At 34.9% G+C, this 23,842-nt stretch overlaps 2 protein-coding genes across 4 annotated transcripts in view; both read left to right on the forward strand.

Moving 5' to 3' along the window:
- LOC117108139 overlaps nt 1–11,971 on the forward strand; it is an 18,192-nt gene extending 6,221 nt beyond the window's left edge. The window contains exons 3-4 of the mRNA XM_033250092.1: nt 11,420–11,461; nt 11,949–11,971. Of these exons, the coding sequence (XP_033105983.1) occupies nt 11,420–11,461; nt 11,949–11,971 (65 nt within the window). The remainder of the gene's footprint in view (nt 1–11,419; nt 11,462–11,948) is intronic.
- Nucleotides 11,972–18,410: 6,439 nt separating this feature from the next.
- Nucleotides 18,411–23,650, forward strand: LOC117108169 (small integral membrane protein 20-like). 3 transcript variants are annotated; one of them, XM_033250127.1, is made up of 4 exons: nt 18,411–18,515; nt 19,917–20,050; nt 21,085–21,141; nt 22,033–22,325. In XM_033250127.1, the coding sequence occupies exons 2-4, from the start codon at nt 19,924–19,926 to the stop codon at nt 22,086–22,088; spliced, it is 240 nt and encodes a 79-aa protein (XP_033106018.1). In that variant the 5' UTR covers nt 18,411–18,515; nt 19,917–19,923; the 3' UTR covers nt 22,089–22,325. The 3 variants fall into 3 exon arrangements, 2 of the variants coding, with proteins under 2 accessions (XP_033106018.1, XP_033106019.1); XR_004445339.1 differs by lacking the exon at nt 18,411–18,515 and adding an exon at nt 18,885–18,907 and having other exon boundaries at nt 22,033–23,650; XM_033250128.1 differs by lacking the exon at nt 18,411–18,515 and having other exon boundaries at nt 22,033–23,650.
- Nucleotides 23,651–23,842: the final 192 nt, after the last annotated feature.

Here is a 23,842-nt window from a genome sequence, read left to right on the forward strand (position 1 = left end):
CTTAAAATTGCAGACATATGCTTTTGTTCCATTCAGATATTTACAGATATTTTGAATCTACCATCTTTACACTCTGTAGGTAGATGTGGTGAAGGTATATTGTACAATGATTGTCTCTAAGTGATAACCCTATTTTCTATGTACAATTGGATGTTTTACATTATTCTTAAATGTCTAATTATTTTATATCATTGTCAGATGAGGAGTTAAATGTGCTTAAAGATATTGTCTCACGATGGTATGACAGCCGTGAGAGTCTTGGTATGCTGAAAGTTTTGTTCAGAGATATGGTGAATATGAGGATTTTATCAAGTGCAAACGAGACGATGGAATTGCTGAGTACATTACATGCTCAAGGTCAACTGAATCTTGGACTCATCTGTGATACTATTAGAGTAACTAATCAGTTTGCTCTTCAACGGGTGATTAAAAGAAGACTGCCATCATTCCCGGAAGTTAAGGAAGGATCCATTTCAAAAACATTTACATCCCACAGACAAAAGCTAATGAAATTTGGTATGCTACTGACCAGAGGCAATGTGAGGCATCTCGATGCATCATATAATTTCACTGCTAAGAGGTATACCGACAGCTGGAGTATGATCAGTGATCTAGAAAACAGAGAGATAATCAATGAAAGTAATATGGAGCCTTTCATTGATTCCTTGAAAGACATGAATATCACTTTGGCTTGTAAAGTACTAACAGAAGGTATTCCTCATTGTTTGAAATATGAACAGATTATATGTCAACCATTTTACATATTCACATATTTTCAATCTACAATTAATCTATAATTTCCACAAATTATTGAAAATCAAAGTCAACAAAATCTTTAAAATGTATTCTCAAATTAAACTATAAAACCTGATAAAGAAGAAATATTTCCTATAAAAAAATTCTGCAACATCTTTAACTTGTGACTGGCTTGTATTTCCAAACTTAATAAATTAATGTATACTTGACAATGACCTATACCATCTTAAATGCATTTCTTTCATGATATGATGCATAAAAATAGAAATACGAAGTGGCTATGCTTACGCAAAGATGTAGTGCATTAAGATAACGAGAGTTAGTTTTACAGTTATGGTAAAGCCAAGTCGACCAATCAGTTTGTTGGGATTTTAATAACTTTGGCGTAAGCTTAGCCACAACGATAAAAATAATAGCCTACAGGTAGAATCATTTTACGACTGGTGTAACAATAGCTACAAAGTTATTTACACTGCTGTCACAGGATTAAAATAATTTTTTTTTAAATAACATACTAAACAGTATTCCACATTAGAAATGTAGAAAGTGTAATATATAATTTGATGGAGGCCTAAACTATAGACTTTCTTTAGCTTGTGTTCTTACCATTATTATTATTATTATTATTGATATTTTTAAATATTTTATATTATTTATTTGTATTCAATTTTTAAAAATATATATTTTTTTTTTTTATTCTGCAGGCTGGGTTGGACAAGTTAAATTCCATCATAGCCAATTGTTATGCTTTAGCTTCATATTAGCTAGTGCCCCCCTCCCCAACCACTAGCTAGGCCTACAACGAAGAGCATATGTACGCTATCCTTTTTAAGCGTACAGCACTCTACCTTTTTTCGAGACAATGCGACTTAGCCTAGGCTTTTCTCTACTACTTGGCTATTATTAGTAGCTAGCCAGGGAGGCCTAGCCTCATTGTGTTACCTTACCTTACCGCTCGCTTCTCATTTGGAGATTGAGGCCTCGTAAATCCTTCCACTTCTTCCGGTCTTTTGCCACAACTGCGGTTTCTTTCCAGTTGTTGAAGCCTAGCTTTCTTCTTTCCATCTCTGCAGTCCACCGCCAAGTGGTTTTGGGCCTTCCTCGGTGTCTTTTTCCTTCTGGTGCCCAAGTTCATCAATCTAGAGGCTTCCTGAGAAAGGCTTTCACCCCTCGACATCATACTGAGATCTGAAATCCAGTGTAGTATGGGATCTTCAGGAATCTCGCAGGTTGCTTCTTGGGTTGAAGTTTTGTTTAATGATCTACTGGTTTCTGTAGTAAGTTATTTTTCCGTGAGTGGATTACTAATCCTCTGCACAACCTCCAACCTGGAGGAACAAGGGTTTTCTAAGTGGTTTTCCTTCTGCTTGGCTGAATTTTGTCTGGCACCTCCCTGAGAGCCTGTCCGGTTTCGGTGGCCGTGTCCGGCATAGCCTCTCGGTTCCTTGATGCAAGCTTGCCTCCCCACCACGACAAGGTAACAGCCACGGGGAGGATTGTAAATGTATATACGTATGTATAATTATAACGATACAGCAGATATAATGCACTGTAGTCCTTTGATAGCCAAGGCTTTTTGACTGAAATTGTCATTATTTTCAATTTTCATAGCCATGCATGATTGCCTTAGCTTGATTGTTGCATAAAAAAGTTAAATTTTTCCCATTTCTACTTCATACCCTCTTCTCAGACGCTGTTTGGTTCCTGAGATGTCTTTTGGGTCATTCCGTGCCAACTCAACAAATTTTCTGAAAATCATGGCTGTTTACCATCTCAGATTTTCTTGAAACTCGGATATAATGTGCACCAATATGTCTGACGAATGAACCCAAAATTTGACTTGCCAATTCCAAGTCGTTTAGAAGTTACAGCCATTTGAAATTTTAGGGTCGTTCTAGCTCTCAATTATGACATATTTGTAAAGTTGCATTTTCAATTAGCCATATCTTCAAATAGAACAAAGATACTTAACTGAAAATTTATATCTAGACTATCTTTTGGCTTTAGGACAGGAATATGACATGACTTTTGGTATACCGGACCCCATTACGAAATATTGGTTCGTAAAGACCCTAACTTATTTGGTTGCGTAATTTTTCTTCCATTGTTAGACTCCATTAAAATAGCCAAATCAGTTATTAAATGGGTCTTATGCAACAAATTATTAATATGTAGTTGAAAATGTCTTACCACAAAAAATTTCTGATTTTTCACTTATCATTTTAGGGGGTAATCGTAGGTCAAAAAGTCATTCAGAACAAAAAATACATAAAAAATTTTCATTGTGACCTTTGACCCTGTGGGCAAGTACCCTTGTCGTTAAAACTCGAACCATGAATTAATTCATATACAATGATCATATGTTCCAAATATCAGTTTGGTGTCTTTATCCCTTCATGTTTAAAAAGCAATTTTAAAAGGGGTATATTTTTCAATTTGTGACAATATCAGTGCATAAATATGACAAAATTAATTTTTGAATAACAATAATATTAAAAACAATCTGCCTAGGCTCTTGAAACTTATAATTCTAAAACAGCTTTATGTGGATATTTCAGGCATGCAGTTCGTTAAGGGATACAGTGTTTAATTAGTAAGATAATTGTCCCCCTAAAAATGACCCAAGTGCAAGAATTGCACAATAAAATTAATAAAATTGTGTTAGTATTGATTTCAAATCCAAATAATATTATCAGTGTACTGTCTAGAGCCATGAAACTTTTCATTCTAGGACAACTTTTTGTGTTGATTTCAGTTATGCAGTCTGTTAAAGGGATAAATTGTTTAATTAGTAAGATATTTTGCCCCAAAAATGGCCCAAGTGCAAGAATTGTGCAATAAAATTGTGTTACTATTGATTAAAATTGAGCATGATATTATCCATGTACTGTTTAGACAGCCATGAAACCCTTCCATTCTAGGACAACTTTTTGTGCTGATTTCAGTCTGTTAAAGGGATGCATTGTTAAATTAGTAAGATATTTTGCCTCAAAAATGGCCCAAGTGCAAGAACTGCGCAATAACATTGTGCGACTATATATCGATGTGTTACGTTACGGCTCAGAATAACTAAACAGAGAAGAGATCACAACTTTTGTGTATTTACAAAATATATATAATTTATTTACAATGCCATTATAATACGGTAATTAAACAAAGATAGAAACTAAACATATAAATGAGCTTAGAGGATGGTGGAGGCTAGAACCTTTAAGCAGCAACTTAAGTACTTTACTTACAGATCAGAGAGGAACTGAAGCACATCAAAGTGATTAAGTGCCAGTACCATTGCTAGGTACTCTTGTTCAGTTGTTGAGTAGTTTCTTTGATGCTTATTAAATTTCTTCGAATAATAGCACAATGGGTGATCAATTCCGTCATCTCCTGCTTGCATTAATACGGCACCTGCTCCCAAGTCGCTTGCGTCCACAAAAAGTTTAAATTGCTTTTCAAAATTTGGAGCGCTCAGTACGGGACTATTCATGAGTAGTCCTTTGATTTGTTCAAATGCTACATCGCAGTCCGTGGTCCAATCAAATTTAGCCCTCTTTGTCAGAAGGTTGGTTAGAGGCGCAGCAATCGTTGAAAAGTTCTCACAAAATTTTCGGTAGTAACCCGCCATGCCCAGAAATCTCATAAGTTGTTTCTTGTTTTCTGGGACCATGAAGCTATTGATTGCTTCAATTTTAGCATCTACAGGTTTTACAGTTCCACTTCCAACTACATGACCAAGGAAGATTACAGTTCCATGTCCAAACTCGCATTTCACTAAATTAACAGTAATGTTTCTCTCACGCAACCGCTCAAATAGCTTTCGTATTATGCGCAAATGGTCTTGCCAGGTGTTAGTATAGATTATGATGTCATCGATTTAGGCATCACATCCATGGATATCTCTAATTATTTCGTTTATAAGTCGTTGAAATCGTGGCTGAGCGTTTTTCATTCCGAATGGCATACGTCGGTACTGGTACAGGCCGCTATTAGTGACGAATGCAGATATTTCCTTGGCACGCTGGGTGAGGGGTATCTGCCAATATTCTTTCAAAAGATCCAGTGTGCTCACATACTTGGATCTGCCGACTTTGTCTATACAATCTTCTATTCTCGGTAAAGGATAAGAGTCAGTTTTTGTGACCTGGTTGACTTTTCTATAGTCTGTACAAAATCTGAATGATTGTTTATCAGCTTTAGGCACTAGAAGGCAGGGCGATGACCATTCGCTCGTACTGGGTTCAATAATGCCATTCTTTAACATGTAATCCACTTCTTTTTGCACAAGTTCCTCCTTCAATGGATTAGAACGATATGGGTGTTGCTTTATTGGCGAGATATTTTCAAAAATCTCAACATCGTGGAAAACACCAGTTCCCTGGAACATCAGGGAATAAACAATCAGTCCATTATCAAGCTTTGCAATTCAGATTTTTCTGTATCACTCAAGTGCATTAGTTTAATGTCCAAATTGACCAGCACATCTGAGTTTTCAAGTTTTGCACCGCAATTGCCACTAGGTTCCTTAGCACCACCATATTTATCATTATAATCAATATCATCAATAATTCTGTCATTAGGGGTATTAGTTAAAATGGTAGAAACAATTGGAGCAGTAGGGCGAGGAGACTTTGTCTCATCTCATTCTTTATATAATTTCAAAATGTTTAAGTGGCAAAGTCTACTTTTACGTCGCCTCTCTGGGGTTTCAATTATGTAATTAACGTCATTTAGTTTCTTACTAACCCTATATGGACCTAAAAATTGAGCTTTCAAGGGCTCCTTAGGTACAGGCAACAATACTAAGACTTTATCTCCCGGCTGAAAACTCCTATCTCTAGCCTTGCTATCGTAATAAGTTTTCATTTTATCCTGGGCATTTACTATGTTTTTCTTAGCTAGCTCCATAGCTCCATGATAAGCGCTTGACTTAATTTGATAAATGTTTAGTTCATACATAACCTGCTGGAAAATTCCAGACATAAAATTGGACCCTTGATCTGATTGGAAACAGAACTATGTGAAATAAATGGTGAATACTCACTCATTTTAGGGCTTAAGAGGGTATTATCCTCATTAATGACATTAATTTTGTCAGTTTTCAAAATTGGTTCCCCCAATGGATTACCAATAAAGCCAGTCGGTTTTGACTCAGGCTTAGTATTCGCTTCTTTACGTTTTAGCGAATAACATTCCGACATAACATGCCCTACTTTTTTACAAATAGTTACATCGCAAACTTGCCTTTTTATCCCCAGTCAATACAGGTTTTTGGTCCCCTGACCCTTTACCAGTTGGTTTTGAGGGGTTGGGGCCAGCCCCCACCTTACTACCAGAAGAAGGTGTAGACGAAAAGGGCTTACCTTGTGTAAAAGTCCCTTTGTGGGTTAAGACATAGTCATCTGACAAAATGGCTGCATCCTTTAGGGTTTTGGCCTTTTCATCTAAATGCGTTTTAATCGCTGGATGCACACACTGTTTAAATTGTTTGACAAGGGTCAATTCCCTAAGTAATTTATAATCTTTGTTAATTTCTTCTGAGGTGCACCAGCGATCGAACAGATTTTCCTGTTCGCGCGCAAATTCCACGTAGGTCTGATTACCACTAATGCGGTCACTGCGGAATTTCTGCCGATAGGCTTCTGGAACAAGCTCATATGCCTTTAAGATTGCTTTTTTAACAATATCGTAGTCACTAATTTCGGTTGTATTTAAAGAGGAATAAATATCACGAGCTTTTCCAGTCAATACACTTTGTAGGAGAAGTGTATATTTATCTTTTGGCCATCCTATGGACTGACCAATTTTTTCAAAATGCTGAAAATATTTGTCGACTTCAAATTCTTTAAAGGGTGGAACTAAACGAATATTTTTACTAACATCAAACTTGGGCTCTGCTTTGTCCCTAGATTTAAGTTCCATTTCCTTAATTTTAAGGTGGAGATCTAACTCCATTTTAAGCTTTTCCTTTTCAGCACTTAGCTCTAGATCCCTAGCCTGTAATTGTAACTTCATTTTTTGTAATTCTAACTCTAGGGATGGTGGCCCACCTATTTCCTCTAAACGTTGAAGAGCCTCCTCTTCAAAAATATCGTTATCCACAAGGGACTCGATAAATATATTCCGTAGCTGTGCTTTGCGCAACTTCGGATCCTCAACTAAGTTATAATAATTAATTATTTCAAGAAGGTCTAATTTTCTACATTTTTCAAGAATGTCCAGAGAAGGCGATTCAGTAAACTCTGCCAACACAAAAGCCATGATGCTTATTTGAAAATTTAAAAAAATATTCAAAATGGAAAGAACATAAACCAAATGGTTAATTCATGAGCCAATTAAAAATGTTCTGTTCCCGGACGAGCCCCCACTTTCTGTTACGTTACGGCTCAGAATACTAAACAGAGAAGAGATCCAACTTTTGTGTATTTACAAAATATATATAATTTATTTACAATGCCATTTTAATACGGTAATTAAACAAAGATAGAAACTAAACATATAAATGAGCTTATAGGATGGTGGTGGCTAGAACCTTAAGCAGCAACTTAAGTACTTTACTTACAGATCAGAGAGGAACTGAAGCCGGACAAAATAACAGGGTTCCAGGCAATAAAGATGTCTTGAGTTGTCTGCACTGGATCCCAAATTACAACTGAATTACTTAGGGTAGTAAGATCATTTAAGATGGGTGTAACACTTTGCATATTAAGGGTCTCATCCAATCAGGGCACCAATTCCAACAAGTTTAGCAAACTAATCCACCAATTAAAAGCTACAGTAAAGTGTCTGATAAACATATATATACATAATTAAGGTAATAAATAAGTGGTTTGGACCAACTGAAAGTAAATGTCCAGGATGCGAAACCACATTCAAGTCTTAGAGATTCCAAGCTCAGTTCATTTACCTTGTGTTAATTAAATACTGACCATAGGATAATAGCATACTGTAGGATAATAATATTTATGAGCTTTACAAAGTAAAACAAATTAAAATAAGGAAACAGTACTTTCCTAGAAAATGTTGAGTAAAACTTAAGGTCATAAAAATGCTAACTACAAAATATTATATTATATAATTATATAAAGAAGTTAATTAAAACTAGGCAAGGATGTAACAGATGTATAAAAGAATTACGCAACCAAATAAGTTAGGGTATTTACGAAACAACATTTTCCTAACGGGGTCCGGTATACCAAAAGTCATGTCATATTCCTGTTCTACAGCCAAAAGTTAGTCTAGATATCAATTTTCAGTTAATTATCTTTATTCTATTTGAAGATATGGCTAATTGAAAATGCAACTTTACAAATATGTCATAATTGATTGCTAAAAAGGGGTATGACCCTAAAATTTCAAATGGCTGTAACTTCTAAACGACTTGGAATTGGCAAGTCAAATTTTGGGTTTGTTCTTCACACACGTTGGTGCACATTATATCTGAGTTTCAAGAAAATCTGAGACGGTACCCAGCCATCCCATTAGTTGAGTTGACACGGAATGACCCTTTTTGGTAACTGCGAATGCTCGACATGGCTCAACGTCACTTATTCAGTGCACATACTCACTGGCTGTCTAGCATTTCCAAGCACATGCTCACTGCGTTTTTATACATATTTCATGGACGTTCTTTGGTAACTGCGCTTGCACATTGATTAGTTGGGAATTCCCATTCCTTTTGTAGTAAAAGCTACCGCTATCTACAGATTCTTAATAACTGTTTCCTCTTGATTGTAGCTGCCTAAAGGTGAGGTGCGAAAAAAATACTTTCTTCTTTTATGCAACGGTTGGGTTTTATATATTTCAACAGTTTTTTTATTCTATAATTAAATAATTTTTCCATTTTAACAATTGTTTCTTATTAAAGGCCGAGCTTCCCAGGGAGCATCTACAAGTGGATCAGTTCAAGGTTAGTTTAAACATGTGTTGTTACATTAAATTAATTTTTTTTTTTTATTTCATCACAGAAGAAAGAACATTAGGTTCATGGACTTATGCAGCAGATACAGAAAAAAAATTGTTTCTTATGAAAGGCCGAGCTCCCCAGGGAGCATCTACAAGTGGATCATTTCAAGGTTAGTTTAAACATGTGTTGTTACATTAAATTAATTTTTTTTTTTATTTCATCACAGCAAAAAGAACATTACATTCACAGACTGATGCAGCAGTTAGAGAAAAAAAAAAAGTCAAATGTCTACACAAACTTTTAAAAACTAAAATCAGCATATTCAATGAATTAAATCATTTTTTTTTTTTGGCAGGCTGAAATGTAACCATGCAAATTTGAATATATTTGCATTAAATAAGTATGATAATCAAAAATTATTAGAGATGACCAAGTAAAGAATAAACCAAACTAAAGATAAGGAAGTTTTGAGATTTTTTTGGAATGAAAGTAAATTTGTGGACTGTCTTACAGAAATGGGTAATGGATTCCAAAAAAGAAAGACCTCAACAGAAAAGAAACGTTGACCATATGTTTTACATTTATTTTCAAGCAAAGGGACTTGCAGAAGGTGTTAAAACAGTTAAACTTGTCTAAATCGACCTTGCCTAACTCAAATAATTTCTAAGTCGAACTTATTTTACATGCCAAACTGTTGTGTTTTTCATTAATTAACAATCTGTAAGTCAAATTTTATCTAAGTCGAACAATTTTTCAGTGGCATTTTAGATTCAACTTAGGCAAGTTCAACTACGTGGAACAGCGTTCGATTTACACAGTGTCTCATCGTAAAACGCGACGCGTTTTAAACTAATTGCGAAACACTTCCACAAATGCATCACAATAAAATGCGATACAATTATTTGCCTAGAAATACCCGCTCAGTCTTCAGCAAGGCCTGGCTGTCAAAACTACATATAAATTATTCCGATATATAAGCCGCAAATTTTATAAGCGATTTTTCACCCGAAATTAGGGATGCGGCTTATACACTGGTCATAACCTGCTTTAAAAAAATTTCAGATCGCGAACCTCGGCGAAAATCAGGCGCTGTCTGTCTAGGTTAGGCCTTTGAAATGAGTACGTCAATCAACAACCATCTTGTGTAACAAACTGTTTTATTCAAAACCAACTGTAGATGGCGCCATGACCAAATGCAAATACTTCATAACAATACTTCACATCCTCCTCCTTCAGCTTAAAGGTACAAAAACTACATGACCTTACAGTACTCAACCTTTATTGTTTTGATCAGTATATCTTTTTGGAGTTCTAATGATTCCATGTTTTGTTTGTTTAATTAGTGAATCTTCTTTTTCCATTAGATTCTTTACCTTTTGCTTTGTTTTATTAAGTTGGCCTTTCCACATCCAAGTTATCACTGAGTTTTATCAGGTGTTTTCTATTTCTCCTTAGTTCTCCAGTAGGAGTCTTAACTATGTATGACCTAGGTTCGGGTACTTTTTGTATTACAATAGCTTTTCCCCATGGACCATCTCTTTGTCTGACATTGTTACCTACTTCAAATTCTGGTAACTCGCTCGTTTTTCTATCATAGTATGATTTCTGAGCTTTTTGTCTTTTGAGTAACTGTTGTTTTACATTTGTCATTATTTTAGTCACAAGCAAATTGCTCTTAATGGGAAGAAGAATTTTCGTTCTCCTATTCATTAATAATTGACTTGGGGAAACCCAAATTCTGATCAATGAGTGTATTTCTATATTCAAGCAATGCTAAGTGTGGGGCTTGATTACTCTTAATGGCTTTTTTCAGCACATTTTTTACAGTTTGTATTCTTTAAATATTTTAAATATGTGGCTACTGTACTGTGGACCCCATCTGAAATCATCAAATGAGATATTTTTAATGAATAGCAACATCTGGGTGGCCGCAAATGGCACTCTCAGACGGTGACAGACATGTGTTGGCTTGGTGTGGGCCTATTTTCATATGTTTAATGGTCTAACTGCCCGACGAGCTCTCTCCGGCAGGGGGCTTGACGTGTCCGGTGGAGGACTTAAGCCCCTGTCCCCCGCTGGCGCTGCCACTGTCTCTGATATAGGCAACTTAAGGTTCCCGCTTCATTATATTCAATGTAATTAAATGTGTTTCAAATTTAAACGTCAGTTTTAACAATCTACGGTGGGAGAGGAGCTTAGCTGAGTCGGCTAAACTGTTGGTAGCCACTGTGTGTGCTGAACCATGGAAATTTCTAGGTCCCTGGTTCAATTCCCATCGCTGCCTCTCCTTGTGTTTTAGCTAGAGGGCTGAAATACAAGTTACAATAGCGCACCGTCTTTCGGATGAGACGTTTAAGCCGTTGGTCCCATGTGCATTTATGGCCCATGTGCACTAGAAGGACCCCACTGAAAATAAGTCTTCTTCTAGACTTTCGTGGGCTATCCTTAGTGTTTACACTGAATAAATCCAATCCAATATATTGGTATTTCTGATGAGAGAAATTTGTGTTGCTATATTATCCAGCCTCAATAAAAAAGTGTTTATAATCAATTTCTTAATAAAATTACTTTGCTTATATTTTTCAACAGTTAAAATATATTGAAAAGAAAACTTGGTTTCTTTATCTTGGGAAAAATGCTTCTGTCACATGGATCGATTCTAACAATAATTCGGATACGACATTCATGCCATTTCAACAATTATTTAATTCGGAAATAATTAAATATTTGTTTTTACTTTGTATTTGTTTTTATCTTCTGTAGACATTGGTTACAAGCACAGTAGAGGTTCTTCTGAAACAAAAGGTAGGCACAATCTCAGACTGATAAAGTGGCAACAAGAGAACACTGTATTTAAACATTATTAGGTATTCCTCACTGTTTTAATATGTCAGCCATCTTCATTTACTTAAAGATCGACTGTTATAAAATGTTTTTATAGTGCTGATTATTTTCATACTCTTGATGAACATTCACTAAGGGTATGTTCACACATACAGCGTAAGACTGGCGTAGCTTACGCTGGCGTAAGCAAATCCACGGATTAAAATCCAAAGTGTTCACACAAACGGCGTTCGCTATATTAACGCTGGTGTTAAACTTGTAGTAATATAGTCCTATGGGGGAATAGTTTTTAGTTTTAAATAATGTACGGGTTCTTAACTGTAGTAAAATTAAAACTTTTAAATCTATGAATTGTTTGAAGTGAACTTATATGATTATTGTATTTTAAATGAACAATTTTAACTCTGATTTTTCAGCTGACATTGTAGAACAATTGTTGGTGTTGCAGGTTTTAATAGACAGTTTGAATAGGTTAAATTATCTTACAAAACACAATCAACAAATTATATACATTGTAAACTAAGTAAAATGCAATAGAAAAAGAACCCCTTTACCATTTCATTTATAGAGAGCACAGGAAAGAGATCAAAGTAACTAATCTATTGCAATCGTGATTGGTTAATCTCTTGAAATAAGGTCAAATCATTCAAGCATCACTGGCGTTAGCTCGGTGGCGTTAACTAATCTTGGATCTGCAGGTAGCGTTAATAACACCACGGAGGTGGCGTGAGTGGCGTAACGCCACTGCCTAGTTCATACACAAAGGCGTACACTATGCCAGCCTTACGCCGTGTGTGTGAACATACCCTTAAATCTTCTCTTCAGTGATAGTAACCACCTGATTTTAATCATTGTAGGTCCTGTCTCTTATACACATCTAGATGTGTATAAGAGACAGTCCTTAGTGTTTACACTGAATAAATCCAATCCAATCCAACCGATTTCTGAGAGACAATTGATAACAATGTAGTAAAAACAAATATATATGAGGAAAATGGGTTGTTTTCCATGTGACCTTTGCATGCTTACGTGAGTGCGGGAGTTTGTCTTTTTTGGAGTTTCCTGCGACCCACGGGAGCATTGGGACCTCTGTAGTTAAGACGCACACTATAATTGCTCATTCTGGTGACCGTCTAATAGATTAAATTGATCCATTCCAATCACCTCATCTAATTGCAAACTCATCATTGGGTCTTGTGTTAAAAACTGAAAGTGGGGCATTGGTTGAACTGGTTGGTATGAAGATTGCGTATTTGCTACCTGCAAGACGAATAATATATTTAGATGTTTAAAAATAGACTAACACAAAATCGCTCTTCTACTGTTTACAATACTGCATAATGCAGTTATAGCCACTGTTGTACTTCCCTTCCCATCAGCTCCTTCCATTTCAAGACCACTACGCCACTGATGCTAGGCCCTGCTAGTAGGAATAGTTCGTAAGCCTACTACTATACAATCAGATTACGTTCTATAGTCAAAATAAAATGTATGTTATTTTTAATATTAGGCATGGTTGTAGTATCTTCTCTTCAAAAGAATTCCTATTATTTTAACAAATTTCAATTCAAATAATAATAATTCAAAGTTCCTTCTATACCAGTCATATGTATTGCAAATTTATTTAAACTTTATTCATTGAGATTAGGCCTATAGATAGAATACCCGATAGGCAGTGGAGGTCCCGATTTGTGCAAAGAAGAGCATGCGCACGTACTCTTAGAAGCACCACTTCCATTCCAGTGTTAAATTGGCTGTTCTGACGCCACCACATGGTTGTCACAGTAGCAAATTTAGGCGTTGTAGTGTATGCTCTGACACCCATTGACTCACTGAATACATGATTGCCTCATTAAAAAAAATCAGCCATGTGGAAATTCTAAGCAACTAAGAGTACAATGCGATAGGTCCGACTGTGACTTATCCTAGATACCAAAGGATATCTAGAATATTGAAAAACTTTGCTATTCCAATGAACTGTAGCAATCCACTCGAAAAATTAAGGTTTATATAGAAGATTCTGACTAAGAAATGCTAAATAAAATGGGAAAACTGTGCTACTATATTTTTTTTTTAATTTGTTTTAGACAGGGTATGCACTGCATACCTTGCTTGCCTTGACGGTCCGCCACTGTTCAATCAGTTTTCCTGGTGTTTGGTCTCTAATTAGAAAAATGATTATTGTATTATAAAAAGATAGGAAATCAATGCAGAAAGGTGGTTTCTAATTAGAGGTTGTCTTTAATTAAAGTAGGAGGAGACCTGTAATTTTATGTGATTCGATGATTTTGAACTGAGAAAGTCTTAATTTTGGTAGAGCAACAATAAGAAATATACTGTAGTTAGATAGGATAGGAATGGTATTGGAAACAGAAGATGTACATAATCAAATTGTAGAATTATAGAAGTGTTGTTTGAAGGAATTTGTAAATTAATCTGCATTGATTTGGCTATTTTTTAAGGTAGTAAATCAAAATTGTGGACAGGTAGCAAAATAAAGGTTTAATACTGATATTACATATATAGCATCAAATATTTTGTTAATATAATAATTGGTCATGTGTTTTGTTTTTTTTTTACTTAGTGGTAAGAGTCTTTGAGAGTCATTATTATTTTCCATCATGAAGGCATGTATTATTATGAATACACTTGGACAGTCATCCATTGGTCATATACATTGTTGCATAAGCCCAAAAATTTGAAGAATACCGTATCAATAAAGGGATGGATCCAGTATGGAGGGTCCCCAGTTTGAAAAATTCTGGATTCACCTTTGCAAATTATGTTCTATATATAGTCGCCCTTTTTGCTTTTTTTTTTTAGTGGCGTATGGTTGTTTTTCAATGTGCATCACATTGATATTGATCACTGAGTAATGGCATCATACATATTATGATTATAACATTCCATGAAATTTACAAGTGATGTAGGTCTACACACTCAGGTGACATTGAAAGTGTAACTCGGGAGATTAATTTAAATATGTATATATGTAAATATTTTACAATGCATTGTGTAGTATAGGAGTGACATAAATGTAACTAGACCTCTGCTTAAATATTACACTATTTGTAATGATGTATTAAATAGAAATGAGGATACAAACGATACAGATCCATGACTTTCTCATGTACATACACGTGTACATATTATGATTATAACATTCCATATAGGTCTACACACTCAGGTGACATTGAAAATGTATCTCGGAAGATCTATCTGAATATGTATATCTAAATAGTTGACAATGCATTTTGTAGTATAGGAGTGAAATTTAAAATATAACCAGACCTTTGCGAGAGTTCCTATGATGTATTAAATAGAATTAAGAAAACAAACTAAACAGATCCAGGACTTTTGCTTAAATAGAGCTCAAATGTATATACGTTTTTTATTCTTAATTCAGATAAAAATGTTTGGGACTTTTTATTGTCAGATAATATAAAGTAATTGTTTTTGCATTTGTGGTATGTTCCCTAGAGAGATGTATATAGTGTATATATTTTACAATGCATTGTGGGAGTGACATAAATATATCCAGGTGAGGGCCGGGCTTCTATGCAGCTATTCTGGTAAAATATTACTCTATTTGTAATCAGTGGCTGCACCAACCAGCAAGGAGGGCACTTTCCCTTAGATAATTTTCATTTGAACCCCAACCCCACCCCCCCCCCAATTTTTTCACCCTAAAAAGAAGAAAAACCAAAATTTGTCAGGGAGAAAAATAATGATATAGGTCTATATTTTCTATTAGTATTATTAGTAGACTATTTATCTATAAAATCAATTAAATAAGCCTCTGAAACCCCTAAATTGTCATATTTTTCAATATTGACCACTGCACCACTTTCAAGACATTTTGAGCGACGATCATCCATGCCCATTTCGGGCCACCCCAGCATATTTCACCCTAAAATTTCACCTTTCCCCCTCATTTGCCCTCCCCAGATTGCAGACTTTGGCGCTGCTACTGTTTGTAATGATGTAAATAGAAACACATAAGGATACAAACGAAACAGACCCAAGAGTTTTCTTTAAATAGAGCTCATATGTATATATATTTTTTAATTCTTAATTCAGATAGAAACATTAAGGAATTTTTAATGATATGTATTAGAAAGTGATAGTTGTTATATTTTTGGTACATTCCCTTGAGTCCAATCAAAATAGGCACTTATTAATGCACTGTTCCATTGATGCTAGATATTCCTGTCTGGAAAGAGTGGGGGGGGGGGGGGTAATAATAAATTCTTTTGTATTGCTTTAATATATGATGGATTTGATGACGACAGCATCACAGACGTACGGTCGCACACGCAAAGGCCAAAGGTCATTGAAAAGGTTCCTGTTGCTTAACAGCTAGGAACTAAACATTTTCATTACTGCTCTTAACAAAATTTTTAAAATGGGCAAAAATTTGCATATCTTAAAACACTTAAATAGTTCCCATAAATATAAGGATGTTTGTAACGAAGGCTGCTTCATAATAATAGTTTTTGCTGATACCCTTATCAACGGAAAATCAAAGAGGCACTCCATATACAGTGGGAGCAGCCCTCACTTAATAGGCAATTACAGAATGTAAATTTAAATTATGTCATTCTGAATCTTTTGTTCATCATTATTCATACATTTCTTCTCCGACATTGTTCAATTCCTTTGAACATGAATGCTCTGCCTACCATTTGGTCTATTTCTTCATCTTTATTCATGCATTTTTTCATATACTTAAGTTCGCTTATTTACCATGACATTTCATTGCATTTGTTCAATCCTATAAATACTCCTAGTGCTTGTAATCATTGTTACACCGAAGATGGCAGTTGAACTGTTAGGCTCAGCCTAAATGATATATACCATTATCTAATGAAATAATCACATATTATTTAGTGACAAAGGAAGGTTATGTGATTGTGGTGGAATTGCTCTGTCTAATAAAGTAGGCCTACAGTTGTAGTAAAATTGAAATCAAAGAAGCTATAGTTTCAATATAATATTTTTTTTTTTCGTTTCAAAGCTGCATTAATGTTCGTATGAACAGATGTACAAACAATAGATAATATCATCTATTACTTCACTAATACACAGAGAATATGCATTCCTACATTTGGACAATCATGTAATGATTTCGTAAATGATTGTAAATTTTAGGTAATATTGTGTGGTAGTTTTAGCGAATACTGTATATGTGAATATAATTTTACTGTAACACTGCTCTTTTATTGTATTTTACAATATATTTGTATTTTGGTGGAATTTTGTAGTATTTGTAATGGTAATTTGGTGGCATCTTGAAGGAAATAAAATTTGAATTGAATGTAATGCCTTTTGCTTCATTTATTGAACACATGGATACAATAGACTAATATGCATACTGTACCTAGTACATATTCTAACAATTTGTGAACATTACCTGTAAACTGAAGGATTCCATCTGACTGGTCACATGATTTTCAAGAGGCCGTAATCTATTTAAAACCTAATACCGGTAGGTACCTGTTGTTGCCGTTGGAAGTGAGACACAGATTAGGCCTAGATATACAAACTTCCCCACCATTTTTTAAATATTAAAAAATCTATCTCGGTAACCGATCCAAGCTTTTCGTCAGCACGCTTTTTGGATTTTAGAATTTTTTTCTTCTGGAACCTAGCTTTTAGACTTGACTAAAGAAATAAAGTATACCATTCTACAATATAGGCCTGTAGTCTACATAACTTTCAATTTTATTTCATACAATTGATTCATTAGGCCTATTAATTTTTGAATTACATACTATGCAAGAATCAACATGATTTACTCAATTGAAAATAATTTGACACTGTTTACTGTACCAAATTACTCTAGTGTAACAAGTTATGTCTTGGTAATAACTTGGATACTTTCTATGCAATAGGCCTATAATATTTTTATAGTGTTGTTATCATTGTGGTGGTGGTGGGTGGTGGGGTAAATAATTTTTAAAACAAAAACTGAAGAAAGAAAAGAGAAAACAAAGACCTCTATTTTTAATGTTAATGACAATGTATTACGCTGTCACAAAGCCAAAACTATGAGTTTGACATTTGGTTGTAAAATTATCAATTGTCTCTCGTTTTATAGGCATGTTGAATTTAAAAATGAAGACTTTTCACAGCAAAATGTCCAAATAATTTCGTAGTTTTATTAGTGATAGTCTGGGATATATTATCCTTTAGTTCTTACGATGGGAAAAAATATGGGTTTCTCTCTTTATTTTGTAGGCACATCTACAGGGTGTCTAAAAGAAGACCATTTGTTCTTTCTCTATTTCCTCTATATGTTCCAATTCAAGTGATTACTAGTAAAATCGGAGCTCTGGTATACTAATGTGTGAGAGCAGCTTTAGAAGATTCCAAAGTTTCTGAGAATAACAAAACTTCGATCAAGAAATTAATTCAGCAACTGCTCCGACAATAGGCCTAATTGAAAATACTGTTTACCCTACTTTGTATGCCAGTTTCTTTACTCATTCATTAATTCTTTATATAGCTTTTTGTAGAAATAACGATTCAATTGGTACATATAGTACATAAAACAAAAAAATAACCAAAACTGAAATTTCGGAAAAACTGCAAATCTGAGCATGTAGGTATTATAGTGAACGATCTGAGGGAAGCAAGAATTAAAAAGCAATTAATCGCTGTGTGCAATTGTTGGTATACCTTTTTTTCTTAACCATAAGTCGGTAACCTGTAGGCCTACATATTGTATTTTATGTGTATTTAAGTAAAAATATTTAAAGAATTGGAACCTGGAATTTCATGTGAACCGTCACTTGAGCACAATAACAATGACAGACCCACATTCACCGTTGAGGATCTTGTATCTTATGGAAAACCGAAAAAAGTGTTTTTAAATTAAAAGGTATAGCGCCCTCTCTCGGCCATTGGACAGACTTTCTCGTTGTTTGTTTTTGTAGTTGTGCGTGTGATCTTATAATCATAATCATGGTTCACGTGTTTAAAGGTGAATAAAGATCAATATTTTGTAAAGAAAGTAAGTAGTGTTATTACTTCTTATATGTCTACTACTAGGCCTGCTATGCAATAGCCTGTAGGGCATACGCTAATAGCTGTAGCCTAGCTATATTATTGGTAGCCGATCATTTCGGCCTAGCCTTTTTCTAGGCCTAGGCCTAGGCCTACTACTAGATAGGAGTAGGACTAGCTTTGGCTTTAGCTAAGGCGTAGGCTAGCTAGGCCTAAGTAATAGGGCCTCCCTGAGCCCTGTTCAGTATTTAGGGCTAGGCCTAGGAGGCCTACGTAGCTGTGCTGGCCTAGTCTACAGTAGCTAGGTCGGGCGCTAATGCACTTTAGTACTCCATCCTAACCTTTACCTTAACAATAACATAAGACTGGAGTGTGGAGTTGGAGTTGAGATTAAGTAAGGTAAGTTACCATGCCTAGCTCAAGGCTGGAGTAAAACTGGCAAGTGATAAATTATCCGTGAGTCTCATGTGGTCTATCTATAGACTCACTGGTGGGCGAGCTTCTGCTGAACCATAATGTTAGTGGGCCTAAAAGACCTGTGCTGAGAATATGTCCTCACTCAGGCCAAAAATTTGGCCTAGAGAATTCTGTCCTCGCATTTTGTATAAAATAAGGACAGATTTCCGTGCAGATTTTTGCGAAAATTAGACTTTGAGTAAATCTTATTTAATATACAGTATGACCAATGTAATTATGCGGCAATAATATGAATCCGTGCACCTGTTTTCTTGGTGATTTTTCGCCCAAATTTGAATATCCTCCGCGCAATTAAAAATAACTGTACAGTATTGCAAAATTTTCTGCACATTTTAATACTTTGCAACAATCTCTTAGCCCATTTTGCAAATTCGGAACTGTGCAAGGGTGCAAAGAAATCGTTGCACAGTTTTCAATTTCTGCAAGATATCCTTGCAAAGTTTGCAAATTGTGCAAGGAAGAGCTTGCACTAATTTTCAAATTGTACAAAAATCTGAAATTGCGCACGACTGGCATAAAAATGGGTCGGAGGGCCAATGTGAATTTTTTGATATAACACCGCAGACCGCACTTTGGCCACCTGTGCTTTAGACCTGTTGTAGTAGCTAGGTCATCAGTATTCATTCAGTATTTTATTTCATTATTTAACATAATGAAATACAGTGAAATTGAGTTGGCTCATGCAAAGCTAGTGAGAAAAGTGAGATAGAAAAACATGATCTAAAATAAACCTACAAACCATCATCGAGTGCCCTAATGGCAGAAGGATAAAAAGATGATTTAGATCTAGTGGTTGTTGTATGAATTGAAAGGCAAGTTATAACAAAAACACATTGGTTTGCAACCATTAAAACGCATTATTTTGTATCTCCTCCTAGTTGGCCATGATTGTTTGGGTATTTGATAGTTGTTGTGAATTTTTCATCTACAGGAAAATCATGGTTCAGCTGCCAAGATCTGGGTTCCGCAACAGGAATGGAATCATCATCAGTTGTTTTGTTGGCCTAGTTGGAGTTGCTCTGTATCCTATAATAATTCAACCATATTTTAACCCAAAGCCCTGGCGTAAGTATCTAGTTAATTAAATAATTAAGAACAACATTTTTTCTGGACCAACGTTGCTGGACCAATACAGTATGACATTGAGTAGCCTAATTACTGCTTTAAATACTACAGACTTTTTGTTATGAAAATTGTTAGTGGTTAGCCAAACAGAAGAATATAAGATCAGGACATACAGGATTAACACTAAACATGAACGTATGACTGTAAAGTTAAAGCCAGATACAGAGAGAAGCTTACCTCAGTTGGCTAAACTGGTGTGCGACCGGAACCGTGGAGAGTTATAATTGTTCCCTGGTCTGGGGTGGATCCAGGATTTAAAAGAGGGGGTTCAAAATGTTTTTTAAAAAAAAAGCCAAAATGAAAGGGGGGTACGGGAAAATTTTGGTTCCTAGATGGCTGGAAATAAGCTTTCCCGACTTCTGACTAGTCTTTAAATGACCTTTATGTTCTTCAAAATTCAAGGTTTCTCCCCTCCCCCTCTTGAAAAAAGGTCAGGTAATTTTATCTCATTCTTTAAGCCTATCATAGCGGAAAAAAATTAAAGACAGGCAATATATTATTGTATTCCAACAACATGGATCGATGAACCGATAGGCCTGAAGAACGCACTTTCGTACATAAATTATTACGACGGCGAACCAAAAACAGTGTGTATAAATTATTTAATTGAAAACTAGTTGGGCTAAGCCTAGTTTGTCTGATATTCCAACCTATGCCAGGTAGGTTAGTATGCCTTTTCTTGGCCAGGACCCAGTTGTATTCTGTTACATTTCTTCACAGAGGGGTGTCCGTCCGAACCCCTTGAAACCCCCCCCCCCCATAACCCCCACACACACNNNACACTACACTCTTCGAAAAAGAGTAGGGGCATGTCTCCTGCTGTACTACCAACAGAAATACCCCACTGGAAATAAGTCTTCTTGTTGTTTACACCAAATAAATTCAATTCAATCCAGATTACCTTATCACTATTCCAAACACTTCTACTTGTCAATGTAAACAATTACATTTTACATATTTCTGTAAATATATAGAAAACACACAGAAAGAAGCAAGAAAAGATATAAATCAAGAAGATATACAACCAGGAGGTAAGATAATTCACCATGCCACTGGTAACCAGGGATCCTCCTGCACTACCGCAGACAAACATCTCCCACAAAGACATGATATTTGTTGTTTTTATTACTGTAATCATCTCACTGGGGATGTGCATATCTATGGACAGCAAAATATAATTAGCCTAGCTAAATCTTCCGGAAGTGGCTTCTGCCAGTTTCAAAACCCTGGTAACACAAGTGCATTCTTAATGTTTTTTCTCCCCTTTTGTTAAACTTCAATTTTGAATGAGAGATTGCAATAAAGTTCTTCGTATTTTGTATTTAAGAATTGATTTGATTCTTGTTAAAAATTATGACAAGGAATTTTATTTTGAATGAAATTTAAAAATTACATTGTTGAACTAAATAGATGACAAGCAATAAGCAATATTAAATAGCTTATAATATAAATATCTTATATATTATATTTATTCGTTTTTTAATTTAATTAAAGCATGGAGGAAATATTAAAGTTAGCTACTAATTTATTTTACCATGGGGGAAATATATTAAGAAAATATATTAAGAAAAATTATTATTTCCTCCATGATCTTACAAAGATACATAATACTGTTTCAGTGGCAGATCCAGGACTTTCACAGGTGGAGGATATAGATCACTTCAGCCCACCAAGATGGGGCTGAGGTAAGACCATTATAATTATGGCGCCTCTATATCGCCAGAAATGGCACTCTCAGAATTAAATTTGAATATAATTTTTAATTTTTTTCTCCACATTTCACATAATTTTTATAAATTTATGGGGCCCCCTTGGATCTGCCACTGTTAAGTTGCTCCTTCTCAATGATTTCAAGAATTTACCACAATGCATACTAATACGAGTGTGCACGAATAACTATGTACTATTTTAATTTCTCATAGGCATGCGAGTGTGGAGTGATCCTTTTGCACCAAGGGCTGACATACCAAAGAAATGAAACCTTTTAACAGAACCATATGGAATCTATAGACAGAAGGATATAGAATGGCAAATGGTAATGGTTTGTGCTTTGCTCCAGTTTGTTAAGTCTGTTGCCACCAAAAATATTTGGGATTTAGAACATGGTGACAGCTTAAAGGAACAGCTTTGTGCAAAGCATGTTTTTTTAAAGCAAATGGTTGAGACTTGGAGATTAGAACATTTTATATATTTTAATAAAGTAATCCTAAAAGAATATTTTTTTTGGCATTTAATGGTAATGGGTGTTTATTTGTATAACGCATATTATGGACAACAGTCTCTCTGTGCTTGAAATGCAAAGTCTTGAAAGAACAAAAATTTAAAACTGAGAAATAACCGAAGGGACAAAAAGAAGACTGGAAGAACCAATGCCACTGCTCCATTCTCCAGCATCTAAAATTGTAAAGATGACATTTCATATGTAAAGCATGTAGCGTCTTGTTCGATTCACTACTTTACGCTCCCATGGCAATAATAAAAGCTACTTTTTTTTTTATTAAGTTGTAGCATACCTTGATCTCTTGTTTGCAGTGTTGTACATGAATCTCACTTGAACCTTTCAGATCTCGATAAGGCCATAGACTTTTAAATGCCCTCCATTCTATTCTTTTCTTTAAAATTGTTAGCTGAATTTGTTGGACATTGCTCTGTCATCATTTAGCAGACCCTTAAATGAATCGATAGTATCAGCTTGCACTGTAATATGATTTAATCTATTCCAGGTATTAATGATTCTATTAGAAAAAGAGTGTTTTCTAATATTCTGTTGAGCTCTGTATGAACAATGTTGAGCATTTCCATATTTTTCATATGGGTAGATGATGTCATAATCACGTCCATAATAGTATAGGCAAATTACAGGTATGTGGGCAGAGCCAAATTAGCCCTGCCCATGGATGTTGTTGCTAAGGTTTAACATGTGCGTTTGTGGAAAAACACATGCTTATGGAAAAACATGCAACTTCAGACAAAGAAGTCAATTTAAATTTTTATTTTCCATTTTTCTTATACTGTAGCTAATTACAGATGGTGTAGCTTTAAACATAGTGTCAACCAATTGAATGAGTGAAAAATACAGTAACACAGGTAAAATATTATTAGGACAAAACTACTTGATACTGTTTAGCTTGGATCTTGTAATATGATTTATCAAGTATACATGTCTCAATGGCGAATGAGGTAGATGAGATGAATGATATCAATAGTCATATTAGCCCCTTATCATATCTTGTTAAACGTGTCCCTCCTTAGGTTCCATATCATTGTCTCTGCAATCTGCTTACCATCCCAAATACTAAAAACAAAAATTATTTGCCACATGCCTTTCATTCTATGCTCTTATTTAAAGTAAGTTTTAAAACATTTTTTAATTAACAAACTCTAAGGGTAAAGTGTGCCTTTGAATTGGCACCTTGTAAATATTTGTTTATTATTATATTATATTAATTCAATTCAATTTCCAGTACATTTCTTGTTTCCCCATGATGTCTTACTGTTCATATCTAATAAATAGTTTGATTTTTTCATGGGATCACCAAAGTTATTTTTATTATCTCATTAGATTTGTTATAGATCTTGATATGATGGATGATGATGAATGATTTATATATATATATATATATATATAAATTTTAAAAGGCAAATGGGAAAAACCCATAAAACAGCAAACGGCCACATAATGCAAAACTATTTAAAATTAAAACGGAACAGTAGAGAAAATCCGATCAGAAT

Source organism: Anneissia japonica, unplaced genomic scaffold (assembly GCF_011630105.1).
Source record: "Anneissia japonica isolate Jap-2015-1 unplaced genomic scaffold, ASM1163010v1 scaffold288284_len1145801_cov181, whole genome shotgun sequence".
Classification (NCBI taxonomy): Eukaryota; Metazoa; Echinodermata; class Crinoidea; order Comatulida; family Comatulidae; genus Anneissia; species Anneissia japonica.

What these genes read in the sequence shown, in the direction of transcription:
- LOC117108169 (XM_033250127.1), top strand. Translation starts at nt 19,924, where the DNA reads ATGGTTCAGCTGCCAAGATCTGGGTTCCGCAACAGGAATGGAATCATC. An exon ending in TTTTAACCCAAAGCCCTGGC is followed by an intron (nt 20,051 to 21,084) that starts GTAAGTATCTAG and finishes GTAAATATATAG; the next exon opens with AAAACACACAGAAAGAAGCA. An exon ending in AGAAGATATACAACCAGGAG is followed by an intron (nt 21,142 to 22,032) that starts GTAAGATAATTC and finishes AATTTCTCATAG; the next exon opens with GCATGCGAGTGTGGAGTGAT.